This window comes from Varroa destructor, unplaced genomic scaffold, assembly GCF_002443255.2.
Source record: "Varroa destructor unplaced genomic scaffold, Vdes_3.0 BEIS01000007.1, whole genome shotgun sequence".
NCBI classification, from domain to species: Eukaryota; Metazoa; Arthropoda; class Arachnida; order Mesostigmata; family Varroidae; genus Varroa; species Varroa destructor.
In genome coordinates this window covers 19,169,029-19,181,787 of record NW_019211460.1, presented here as the reverse complement: position 1 = coordinate 19,181,787, position 12,759 = coordinate 19,169,029, and the positions used below count along the sequence as shown (strand labels likewise).

General features: G+C 39.9%; 1 protein-coding gene and 1 long non-coding RNA gene across 15 annotated transcripts in view; one reads left to right on the top strand and one right to left on the bottom strand.

Moving 5' to 3' along the window:
* Positions 1–3,516: 3,516 nt before the first annotated feature.
* The window catches only part of LOC147754416 (uncharacterized), a 52,868-nt gene continuing 43,625 nt past the window's right edge, over positions 3,517–12,759 (top strand). For 5 of the 13 annotated variants that reach the window (XR_015316761.1, XR_015316770.1, XR_015316768.1 and 2 more), the window contains exons 1-2: positions 3,665–3,811; positions 6,578–6,746. This is a non-coding gene — a long non-coding RNA (uncharacterized LOC147754416). Of the gene's footprint in view, positions 3,812–6,577; positions 6,747–7,107; positions 7,383–7,590; positions 8,157–12,759 lie in introns of those variants that run through there. The other 8 variants (XR_015316764.1, XR_015316774.1, XR_015316773.1 and 5 more) reach the window with 5 other exon arrangements.
* On the bottom strand, positions 4,027–6,583 carry LOC111254283 (cytoplasmic polyadenylation element-binding protein 1-like). 2 transcript variants are annotated; one of them, XM_086974530.1, is made up of 5 exons: positions 6,416–6,583; positions 5,694–5,891; positions 5,291–5,520; positions 4,755–4,967; positions 4,027–4,326 (listed from the first exon to the last, which is right to left on the bottom strand). In XM_086974530.1, exons 2-5 carry the CDS (start codon positions 5,862–5,864, stop codon positions 4,206–4,208), a joined length of 735 nt encoding a protein of 244 aa, XP_086830656.1. In that variant the 5' UTR covers positions 5,865–5,891; positions 6,416–6,583; the 3' UTR covers positions 4,027–4,205. The 2 variants fall into 2 exon arrangements, with proteins under 2 accessions (XP_086830656.1, XP_022670698.2); XM_022814963.2 differs by lacking the exon at positions 6,416–6,583 and having other exon boundaries at positions 5,694–6,398.

Genomic DNA, 12,759 nt, shown 5'->3' with positions numbered 1-12,759 from the left:
TAAGGATTACACCGAATATGCCGAGAGGGTACGAAGTATTCACTTTGTGTAAGTGCCGGTTTGGGTAACTTGCAAAATTTTATAAACTTCATAGCATAGTTCTACAAACTAAGCTAGAATCTACGATTTAGGAATTCGACGACCTATATATAGATGCGTTGATTCTCTCTAATATACAAACGTCTACTGCACAGGTAAAAACAGCTAAATAGAGCTTACTGTGTTAATAGATACATACTTCAATACGTAATTATTAGCCCTACGCTAGTGACCTAGCAACTCTCTTTCACGTCTATTCGATCTACACTCTCATGAAATGCACCTTCCCAAATGCCTTGCGCTTGTCCTTTTTGACACAATTGAAACGGTATTAATGCATGAGAGTTAGAATATGATTAAACAATAGTAACTATCTTGAAGTCATATCTATATAAGAGACTCTTAGATATATCCGAGATTAAACAAGTTTTATTTAATGATACCGTATTTAAGTTTGTTTTAAGTTGTTATGTTGTTGTGAGTTTATATTTTCATTCAAGTTTACTGGCCAAAAGATATGTCAAACTTTATTATTTGTATTGTGTTATCTTGAGGTTCGATTTAAAAGTGTCGTTCATAAAACATTATCTATAGAATATCTGGTCGCTGAAGATTGTTTTCGAAAGGTTTTTTTGTTTAATCTTACTTTTTAAAGATAGCTATGTGCAATATACATCGCTACTAGCTTCTTAAGTTGGCTAGACGTTTTTCGGCCAACTTTTTACCGCTACTTATGTAGCTGTAACAGTTCTAACTGTTAAGATTTTATATTTCATTTTATATAGCAAATGTTAAATCACCCTTTGAGACTTGCACTGGCTCTTCCAATGAATATATTTCATTTCATACAAATGTATAAATGGCGCAAAAATATATCGATTGCAATAAAGAAGCTTTTTTTTATCTAACTGAAAATATATTTTTCTCAAGTTCTATCCATTCTGTGTCATTGACTTTGTTTTTGAGATTTTCAGCTATCTTCCTACTTACTGAAATGGTATAAATTGAAGATTGTTCAATAGTTTTCTATAAATAATAGGATAACTCTATGCTAGCTGGTAAAGGAACCTAATCTAAACATTGCTCCGACGCATGTTAAGTCCGCAATGTCATCAGCACGCCATCTTTGAACAAATATTATGTCAACAACCAATTAGTAATCGACCTTCAATTTCATATCCAGGAAATTCGGGTGCTAAAGTCTGTCTTGTATCTATACAGTAAATGAAAAGTCAATGGATTCTATTTGAGTATTAAAAATAATCAGGTAAATATTTCAATAAGAGTGAGTCAAATACCTGTGGTATCTCGATAAATTGAGCGATCTATAGTTAGGGGTTTTGATGTATCCGATCACTAACAAAAAAAAGTCAAAGGTTGCTAATAAAAATGATCGAAGATAGCACGCTAATTGTAAAAAGAGCACATATGCAAGATAGACTCTTTGCTCATAAGTATTTAAGACATTCTTTCCAATTTATTAACTGTTACTTCATTTCAATCCATGATGGTAACTATTAAAGCACGAACTCTCCCAAAACCGACCGTCGAAAGAGTCTCCGTTGGCTCTTTGGCGAAAACTGAAAGCAAACACTCTGAAACGCACTCTTGATTTCAGATATTTGTCCTATTATCATAGCTACGTTTAATTATTCCAGATTACCCGAGTAAATTATTAGAGTTTTTCTTTAGCTGCAATAATTTTTATTAATAATTTCCATCAAATTTACTGCCCAGTTAGAACTCCTATCAACCGTTAGAAGAGACGCTTTATGAGACGAGCCGTTCACACTGGCAAAGATTCTAAGCAGACCTTTCCAATTCTGCCAATTCTCTGTGGGTATCTAGAAATGCTGGGGGCATCTATGACGGACTCCTTAGTCTACCGTCCGTTCAAATTAGTTTTAGTCGAGTCGCTCTGTATATAAAAGGTCGATTATATAGTGCTTGCGAACGCTACGTGTTCTTTGGACCTTTAGGTTTATCTATTCATACTACCAGCGATAATTAGCTTCATTGAGATTGACTGCATATTTTCTGAGCGTGTATTATAAACTCTATGGTCGGACGGTTTCTTATGGACCATTGAATCCTTGGATGAGAAACGTGGTTCAATCCTCATATGTAGTATACACCACAAAAAAGTATGGTCAAATTGAAAAGCATATTTTTTATGGTAGCTTAAATAAATACAATATTTTTATTCTGTTGCGGAAATAGCTAGACTGGTGTGCACTTCTTCCCTTAAATCCATTGTTCTATATATTTCGAAACTTATGTTAATTCGGCTATCGTCAACATACTTATTCATAACAGAATCTATGTATAAACAATCGAATCGGCAAAAGTGAAGCACATACCCATGTAGTCTGCAAATAAGTTTATATTCAAAAGAAAATTCTAACTTCACTCATTCAATTTAGGCATGATATTTAATAAGCCCCTTTTTACTATTTTACTAATAAATAATAGAAAAAAACAACTACGTAATAGAAATGTTTGTGCTTTCGTGTTTTATAATTATTTGCTGTTTGTTTTAAGCTAAATTTAAAAAAGAAGATTCATGCTAACACTTCGATGCAGAGTTCTTCATTATCCGCTCAATTTTTTCTCAAGTAAATGAGAAAAAATCACTAAATGTGACGAAGATAAATATTTTAAAACACTTGAACCGATCGTAACAAGACTTTCCGACGAGAATTTTGTTAAAATATCGAAATCCGACCCCTGGAATTTGACTTGCATTTTAATTTTGCCTTTGAGCGCAAGAATATTTCAAATAAAACCCTTATGATCCTTCCTGCTTACAAGCTCAACCATGAAGCTCCCATGCATGATTCTTATTGGCTTGCCTGTGTCTATGATTTGCCTTACTTTTCGTTTCAGTGACGCCTGTATACTGAATGCTAAATTGAATAATTCCCATTCACCTCTGCCTACCTTCAAAAACCTCGATCACCTAGCAAGTTACAAAACGTGCGGCTCTGACACGTAGAGGCCAAGCTCAGAATTCGAAATTGTTATTACGCACCGCGAATCCATATACAGGAATCTTTTATGCGACAATTAACACGCAGACAGGCCCATGTCCATCTGCCCATTCACTGGCCACATCTCAACGTGACTAAACCTTCGGTAATTACCATAGGAATAAAGACAAATAAATCACCACAATTGACTGCGTTCATTGTAAGTGCATGGGGTCAATAGCTACCTAATACACGCGGAGACCCCGTGGTTCTTTTTCTTTTTCCTTCAAAATCAAACGAATTATAGGAAAAGGTCAGAACAGAGGTTGAAACAATTTGTCAACAACTTGAATCAAAGCAGAACCTCTAGCGATGAACTGCAAACATGTGATTAAATAGAGCTGTGACAGAGGAAAAGCTGACCAGAGCATAGTGCACGGGCCAATCACGCCTTGGGCCTTCACGATTGTACCCTTACGTTGGATGTCTTGTTTTCGTCAGTTGTCCGTCGTTTAGCGGGTACCGGTGAAAGTGGTCTGGCGGAACCGGTTGCATGGGTCGCTTCAGAGTTCAAGCTGGTATCACTATCTCTTGCCCCATTTGCCGCTTTGCGATACTGTCAGCGGTTTAACTTAGGAGAGAGTTACACGAACGCGATTTGTTGGAGTCTAGGAACGGAACCGTAGCTATGGAACCGACTGCTATACATGCTGCTGCTGCTGCCACCATCGTGAGAACGCTTTTATGAATTTGAAGGCCTGATCGTCAGACGACGAGAGCGACCTCGCAGGCGACGACTGGCAGTAAGTACTAACCAACCATGGCGATTAGACAAAAACCATCAGTTATGGCGCAAAATGACTGTAAATGCCATTCTAGAATGAGGCAACGCATTTTTTGCCTTACCGTTCCCTATGCTATTCCATAACTATTAACTAAGCATCTGGAACGAAACTAACATGTTTCGGTTAAGGTGATTCATAAAGAAAATCACACAATTGATTTACAAGTCAGTCGGTTAAATTAACTTTATTTAGGCCGAATGAGTGATAACTGTTAGAGTTGCCACATCTACTTGGAGTTCGCCATGGTCAAAGGCTTATTACGATACAGTAAAGTGCCACGACGACATTAATTCATGTTCGATATTATACAATGCCAATTGCCAATTCCGACATCGTGTAGACCATCACCTACTTACTGCTCGTTATCATGTCGTTTTTTAATTACGCGATTCTTTGTTAATGGCTCGTGACCCTGAGGAATAACAGGTTTACCAGCTGCGTCCAGTTGAACATTGTGCATTTGGAAAAAACATCTGAAAGTGCAGACGTTCGGCAAACCCATTAGACCATCATAACACGATGCTAACGTAATGACTCTGTTTCGAAGCTATGCATATCAAGGCTTTGCAATAAGCAGAGTTTGTCGATAGATTTCAATACGGTACAACTCGCATGCTATAAAACCCTAATGATAGCATCAAATGAACGATACCAGATATAGATTTATGTGAGTTTCCATGTTAGTAAAGCTTTGTTTTTCAATCATTTGCAATTGTATGTACCACAACATTAAGGAATTTTTTTTCTTTTTATTTATGAAATGTTATAAATGCTGGATGGCAGCTTTTTACCCCATATCGTATATAATAGATTCCTATCATTCTTGATCAAGTTAAAAGACATATCGAGTTTCTCTAATTATTCAAAGGGCTTGCTTTAACACTTCATAGGCCGTACTTACGGAGGGCAAAAATAGGTAAAGCAGTCATAATGGCGACAGAATACAGGGCCAGGTCCACGTTTGCACACTGCGCATAAAAAGTCTTGAAGGAATGGATCGATTTGAAGGGTCTTTGCAAACTTATTGCTCTCCACGCGAATATATCCCGCCACAAGAGCAGCAACTTGTGAATACGGGTGCTGGAAAGTGACGCGCGCGGTGCCGCATGGATACCTGTGGATTTTAAAAAAATAAAATCAACTTTAGATTATTTGTAGGTGTATGAAGAAGAGCCGAATTGAGAAACTTATAGATCTGTTGCATCACATTAGAGGTATATTAGTCAGAGGAACCTTCGAATCCCGGTTGGGCAATACATTTGTAACTAAACGAATGTCGTAGTAATTTTATCTACCGGTGCGTCTTCAATAAGAAAAATTAGAAATCCCAACCGCAATCAAACTAAACTGAGCTACAGCCCACCTTAATCGATTATTAAAAAGTTGCTTTGAAAAAGTGTCAAAAATAATAAACATTTATGTATTATGTAAACTTGCTTAAACTTATCAGTGTCAAGTCCGACGGAGAGCACAACTCCAAAACATTTTTGCATTACGATCGCCAGATCCTTAGCGGTCATTTCTCCATGGAGAGCACCGACAAATACTGTTTGTTCGTTGACTTCTGGCCGAGCCCCCTGAGCCACCAGTTGCGTCTGGTCAGAATCATCAACCAACCAGGGAATCAGCTGAACCTGTCGTTCCCGATAGGGGCGCAATGTGCCCACCTGCACAACAAACAATATACCGTGAGAATCATGATAAGATAAATAGAGCGAGTTTGACCGTAAAAGATAAAATAGAAGGTAAAGTCACATTTGTGACATGCATTTGATTAATTATTGGCCTATTGAAACATTTGTCTTGCCACTTAGATACGCTTTCTGCCACATTCTAATACCTTAAAGTAATAACGGCCCTGCGCATCCCTGGAGCACACGTTCAACAGCATACGTAGTCTAGATTCCCGACGAAAGATCGCGTACGCAAAACCTTTTTCGGCACGAGGATACCACTCGATTCGTTCTACGCCAAACGACTGAAACGCCTCGAGAAGGCAACGAGAATCCATATCACGGCTCAGGCCCCCAACAAACACCTGCGAAAGAACAAACGAGAAAGTAATACGAAGCATGCAAACGAGAGGAACATGACAATCGCTGCACCAACCAAGAAGGTAGTGGCGCTGTACCGTACTGTATTACGTCATACAATATGCATTCTGAACGAATAACGTAAAAAAAACGAGTCGTATTTGAATGCGGCTCCCTCTAGACCGCAATTTGACTCGACCAATCAACATATGTTTTTGCTACTTGGGACACCTTGGTTCCTTCCGTAAGTAGATAGGGATCCATAATATGTTGGTTACTTGTTTAATTGTAGAACAGTTTGGCACTCCATAGCAGAGCCGTCGCGCAATGCTTATTTCTACTAAACAGTGGTATCAGGCGCCACAGCATCTTAACGGAATATAGGCCACTTACGTACAAAGAAATCAAAACGCATTAAACTTTCATAAACGTACAAACACCGGAAGTCAAAACAATGATTTATTGGCATGTAGATCGCACCTCACCCGCGACATTTACAAAATATATATACTTGGGTAGATAAGTTTACCTTAGGAGCCTTTCAACAGCACCGATTCCATGAATCACCTATAATATTCAATGGCACATCTCGTGTTACTGAACTGCTTTTTCTAAAAATGTCTAGGAATAATGCATTTAAACAGGACTTCACTGCTAATACGATATTTGTCTAACACTGTCGGACTTTCAGTCGTTAAACCCTGGACCCGGTACGCTTGGACCTTGGTTCGGACCTGATTTAACTACTGCATGAAATCAAAGCCTGAAATGAAATACCTGGGATAAGCAAGGACTGACTGGGGCATTTTATATGTTGAAGTGTGACCTAACGATTACGCGTTCCCTGCGAAGTTTAACAGGTTTGCCTTCCGCACTTTTGCGTACCTATATGAGCTTAAGCTTGTGTTACCTTTCTAGAAAGTGTACGTCCAGTCGCGTCCTCCTTCGGTTGGAGAACACCTTTCCATGTAATCATCGGATCGGGAGCACGATTCCCGTTAATCAATGAGCTACGCCTACGTCGAGCCACGTCCTCTAGAATGTCTAACAGTTGTGATGAATCCATCTCGCTCCTGAGACGACTTGAGAAAGGGGCAATTTTGTCATGGAATGTCGTTTTATTGACTTGATTTAATAAGGGTAACCGGAAAAGATCAGTCGAAGAGTTCAATTCTGTCGCTGAAGTCAGTGACGATTCTTTCCAATTCGATCGATCCACAGGAGGTCCATTTACGTATCGGTTGACCGAGACGCCTGGAAACGTCGATGAAACAGCCGACGACTCAAACCTGTCATGAACAGTGTATGCGAAGAATATTAGTTTTTGAGCGATTTAATTTGGACGAAAATCATATCGCCCCTTAGAGATGAGTTACGGATTATCATGCGTTCGTTGATGAGTAAAAAAATTTTACAAATATTGGAAAAGAATTAAAAAATAGTGCGTGCGATATCGGAAGTTCACTATGAGATGAATAAAGCCTTCTGTTAATATAGTTCTCAAGTATTGTTCTAGTAAAGTACAAATATTCCTTTGCCGATTACGGCGTTTTGTACCGTATTTTTCTATTCTGTCGAAGCCTTTCGATCCTTAATATTCCTATAGCCCACCATCATTCGTGTAAATGAACTTAGTTATCGGTAATAACAACTAAATGAGGCTAAACATTAACAACGATTTTCTGTTCTTACATCTCGATGCAGACCTGAGCATTGGATATTATTTTATCACTCCCCTGACCGATATTGGCCTGATCAAGTGCGACAGGATCTTGCCGGCACCGTCGTATTCGTCGCCATTATCTATATCATAACTACTTTAACGACAATTCGAGTACCTGTTTTATGATATAGCAGAGAAATTCTTGACTTGTTCATTACATGAATCGAGTTAAGTCCTTGAAACTACATCCCGTTCACGCGACACTCTTGTCAATGTCAGCAGGTATATCTATGTGATATAATTAGGTGCGTTGAAGTATGTTTATTTATTGGGGTATTGTTATCTAGAGCCAGCATTCTCCGATTGAGGTAACGTAGGAATTCGAATGATCTCGTATTCAAACAACATTTAAGAATAACGAAGGTACTTTTTGTTCATATTACCATTAGGGCAATAATCCTACCCTTAGATGAAGAACGGTTCATTTTTTTTTGGGCACGAAATGGAAGCCACTGTCATCGTAATTCAATTTTTGCCATGAATTATATATATTAAGAAAAAAAAAAAATAAATAAAATAAAAACAATTTTTCGCTATAACAATCGTACTCAAATTGGTACTTAAAACTAGCAAATGAAATCGTAGCCCCACATTTGTCCCATATGCGAACCTCCATATATTCGACGTGCCGAGCAGAGGCGAGCAAATCGCTTCGGGATTGGACAGGTGACATTCGTAGTCGTTAGAAGATTCACTCATTTCGTACATTGCACACGTACTCCTGCTACTTCCACAATGGGCTCCGCAGCATGTAGTATTGCTGTCATCGCTCATGCTGGCGCTCGCCCCGGGGCCGCTAATTCGGCCTTTACTATTGTAGACTCCATCTCCATTGTTTACGCAGGTGAGGTGGTCGGGGTGAGGACTCACGGAACTCTGCTGATGATTCCCCTGTGAATCTCTGGCGTGGTAGCTCAGATTCGAAAGTGAAGTTAAGTGTCCAGCCCGGCTTTCGCTGCCACCGTTAGCGTGTGATAACGATGTGGATGACACCGGTGATAAAAGTCGCATATCCTCCGAACAGGACAGGGCGCCTAGCATGGTGGATATGTGGGGCATATCGGCTGTCCCGCTCGTCCGATGAGGCAAGTTGACGGCGAATCTTGTTGAGTTACCACTAGATGACACAGAAGACAAAGAGGCCACAGGAGGGACACAGCATCTTGCAACTGAATTCGTCATGTTAGTGCTTACTGCAATAACGGGGTTCCTACGGGGTTTAACGAAACTCATGGTTTCGAAAATTACATCCGCGTAACGGCTAAGTTGCACGTTGGATCCTTCTTGCAAGACAAGCTTTGTTTTGAATCTGTTGTCGACTGGTTTTAGTGACGACTTCAGCTTACTTAGGTAATCAAATAATTACACGGACCCAAAGAAGACTACTGACATTGAAGAAGCTCAAAACGAAAATCGTATGGCCGCAAGAAGTGTCTGACACCGTGTCCTTTATCAGAGAACGAACAGAAACTTATTTAGTCGTAACACAATATGTTGCATTACAGCATTGCAACAAGCTGACTTGACTCGATTAGCACGCAAACTATGCACAGTTCACATAACTTGAACATTGACAAATAATGATATCACATCATCTTTAAGTTTCACTATTTAACAACAAACATAGAAGAGATCGCGAGATGTGCGCACGGTTGGTCTATGCATTACACACCCACACGACTTTCACATAGACCATAACGGCTCTTTCTTGTTTTCATTACTAATTTTAGTTATAGTGGGGAACATTTTTACCAACTATATATTCACACGTTAGTACTGAAATCCTCTAAAACCTGCCAGACGATACAGCTGCCAGTGTTCAACTGAAATCCTGTCAGAACAGCGCAGTGTGTAACGGGACTTGTATTCGATGTACCACCTTCAGCCATGGAGTGCCCTAGAAAGCTAGAAAACAGCACCAATGCTGTATAACAAATATGTTTATAACCGATTGATACGGAAACTAAATTTGCACCAGTCAGCGACGAAGCAACCGGTCTAGTGCCAGAGTCACTCACGACAAAGTACCACTGCTTTTTATCGATTACAGACCTTTCTTTGCACCAGAAAAACGGCAGGTTCTTTGTTATGCCATTGTGAAATCAGAAGAGGCTGTCGTACATACGCTCCTTTAACTTCCAGCCTCCCTTCAAAGAAATGCAGAACTTTTGTGGTGATTCTTCGCCACTCTGGATCGTCTAAACAATACAAGCCATGCTTTCCAAATCCTACGTCGCTAAACTTGTCGCCAGAGAAAAGCTTCTCCTTTATTCGTTCTGCCAGCACTCTTGATCCGCGGAACGAATACGCCGCCTCTTAGCCGTTATTGTCGCCGTCGTTAGCGTCATAATGTCTATGCACTGATGTATCTTATTGCGCACGTGCCTCAAGCCGAATTCATAGCGCTGGGGTCGATTGGGCAAAAAGTAGGAAGACGACGCTCAGATTGTTACACAAAAGACCACCAGCAAACATGATGCAGAGCCGTCACCGGAGTGCCACACAAAAACACACATACACAAGAGTACTGGATCGAGTTCCGTCTGACAGGTAATCCGACGCCGGTCTCTTAGCTCAAGTCTGAGCGAACGAGCCTTGTTGGCAGCTGAGGGCAAAAACACTCGAGACAATCGGCGCAGAGGGGCGACGGTTGGGGTCGAGTGCCACGGGGAAATATAGGGGCTGCCTATGTCCATATATAGTAGGTACAGTTTAGGAAACTAACATTAAGCGAGATTCACGGGCACACACGAAGCCCACAAAGGAAGAGTAGCGTCGCACAGCTAAAACGCGGAGCTGTTCGAGGATACGAGAGATTTCCTTGTTTTTACCAGTTGTATTTTTAATACTGTTGTCTTTACTGCACGTGCTGGCGTTGATGCATTGCTTGTAATGAACTCGACAGCAATGTGGGTTCAATATTGATCAGATTCATTCAACGAAACTAACGCCTTCGATGATTCTGGTTAGAAAAATTGCGGTTTTGCTAAACTGGAGATTATATCCGACAGTTTACTAAGAGTCTCTGCAACACTATAATATTGTTCGCTTTCGTTTAATCACACTTATCGTAAAGTAATATATATATATATCATTGATGGGGTTTGAAACGCTGGCTTCTAGCCTATTTTTAGCGAAAGATTCAGGCGCCCAAATCGTCACGCCCACATTATTGATCGTATGAAATAACTGATATCAATAACAGTTAGTGGTCACGATCGAATTACTGCCCATGATTATATACATGTTCCACCCATCCCTTCAATGTACGTTTAATGTTTGTAGAATATGTCATGCGCGGGCGTGCTTCATTAAGTGGCGCTAAAATTTTTATTTTAACTATAAGAAAACATTGGGTAGTACTTCAGTCCGAGAGTCCGCAACGCACCCTGTAAAGGCTTGCGATGATCCGTAGAGCACTGATTATATTCAAATGTGTGATATACTAGTACTCCTTTTTTTGTTAGTAGCCCAAATTCTATAGTTCGGAACGCTATATAGGCCCATTGCAATATTCTAGCAGATAGACGAAATTCGAGATTGAAATAGTTATCGGGCTTAAGGCAATGACTTACCTGCAATTAGCATAGGTTAAAACGAAGTCAATTTAGAACCATTGTACCACCTTTCACTTTGTTAGCTGCGTGTTTTATTCACTCGTCTCGATTAGAGCTTGGAAGGCTATGTTTTGAATATTTTTCCGCTATTGTTTTAGTCAAATGTCGCTTCAAATGACTGATTACCTCCGACTTTTAAGGGGGCCTAGACTACTTCATGTGTCTCCGGATTTTGTAGGCATATACGTTATTGATATACCGTCAAGGTTACTTTTTTTTCGGACTGTTCCGCGTTTATTGTTCTGATATTTGTCCGAGTTCATAGTCACAATCAGATCGCTGAACCGAATAGCTACATACCCACCTACACATACGCCTTTATTATATAAATATTACGTCCTTTGCTAAAACTGAATAGAGAGTTTTAGAGCCGCTAGAGATCTCTATATTGAGATCTCCACAAATTATGGTCCGTACGATCCGATGGCGACGAATTGTAGGGTCCTATATTGTGCCAAAATTTGATTCGGGCACCTTGAGATTTCTCTGCACAATAAGAAGTTGATTGTGCTGAATATTGTTTTGAATTAGGGGATATTTTAAAGCCGGGAGGATGGAACCTAGTGAAAGAACCACGACCAACCGCACGGTTATATTCGCAGGATAGAATCGATATGGAGAAAGGGTACTTAACGTCATTCATTAGCAGAAAACGGTTCTACTTCGAGCCTTCGATTCTTCACGATGCGGTAAAAAGCTTAAATTTGAAAGAACTGTTATATTATAAGCTTTGCGAGAATAGCCAAGTAAAGTATACGGACGGACGGACGGACGGCCGGTTGCTTCAGCAAAAAAAACAATGAAAAAATAACTAGCTGCTCGAAGTAGTTTTATTCAATTGACTTTGCAAGACTTTACATAGCTTTGATTTGGACAGACCATAGGAATCCTTTCAGCTGCCCCAAAAAGGCGTCTTCCATTAAGCAAAAAATCTTTATTCGAATAGCGAAATAATACTTTAATAGGGGATGTAAATTTGTCCCCAAAGTTAGCGACACTCTAAGCGAGTTAATGTCAACGCATATTAGCCTTATCTTGGATTCTACACATCGTGGATTATGGGCAACGCCAGGATGACATAGTTACTGTCAACTCGTCGCAATTTCAGATGTACCTATTAGCAGTTTGTAAGCGAGGCTAGCGAAAGTTCGAAGGTTCAAAGACCTATGCCGGCGTCCTACAACCAAGGGATTTCCTGTTTCAATCTTATTTCCGAAGCCGGAAACAACGATAGGCAATCGGGACGAGCCTTTTTGCGATAATAGAGACGGTCGTCTCCTTTTGTAATTGGATGTTATCATTGATTCAGAGCACGTAAGGCTCCTTCAGAAAGAAATAGCTCTCCTTCCTTTTACTAAACAATCCCATGTTCTCGTGAATGCCATTAGGACAGCAAAAGCTGTTTGAGCAGATATTAGTTAGACAAAATCGTGGCCAGTGCCGCGCTATAAATTGACTCTTCAAATTTTGAATTCATCTTGCTAAAACTATTAGTCAGATACAAGCCAATTCGGCCGATTCTAAAACCGAATA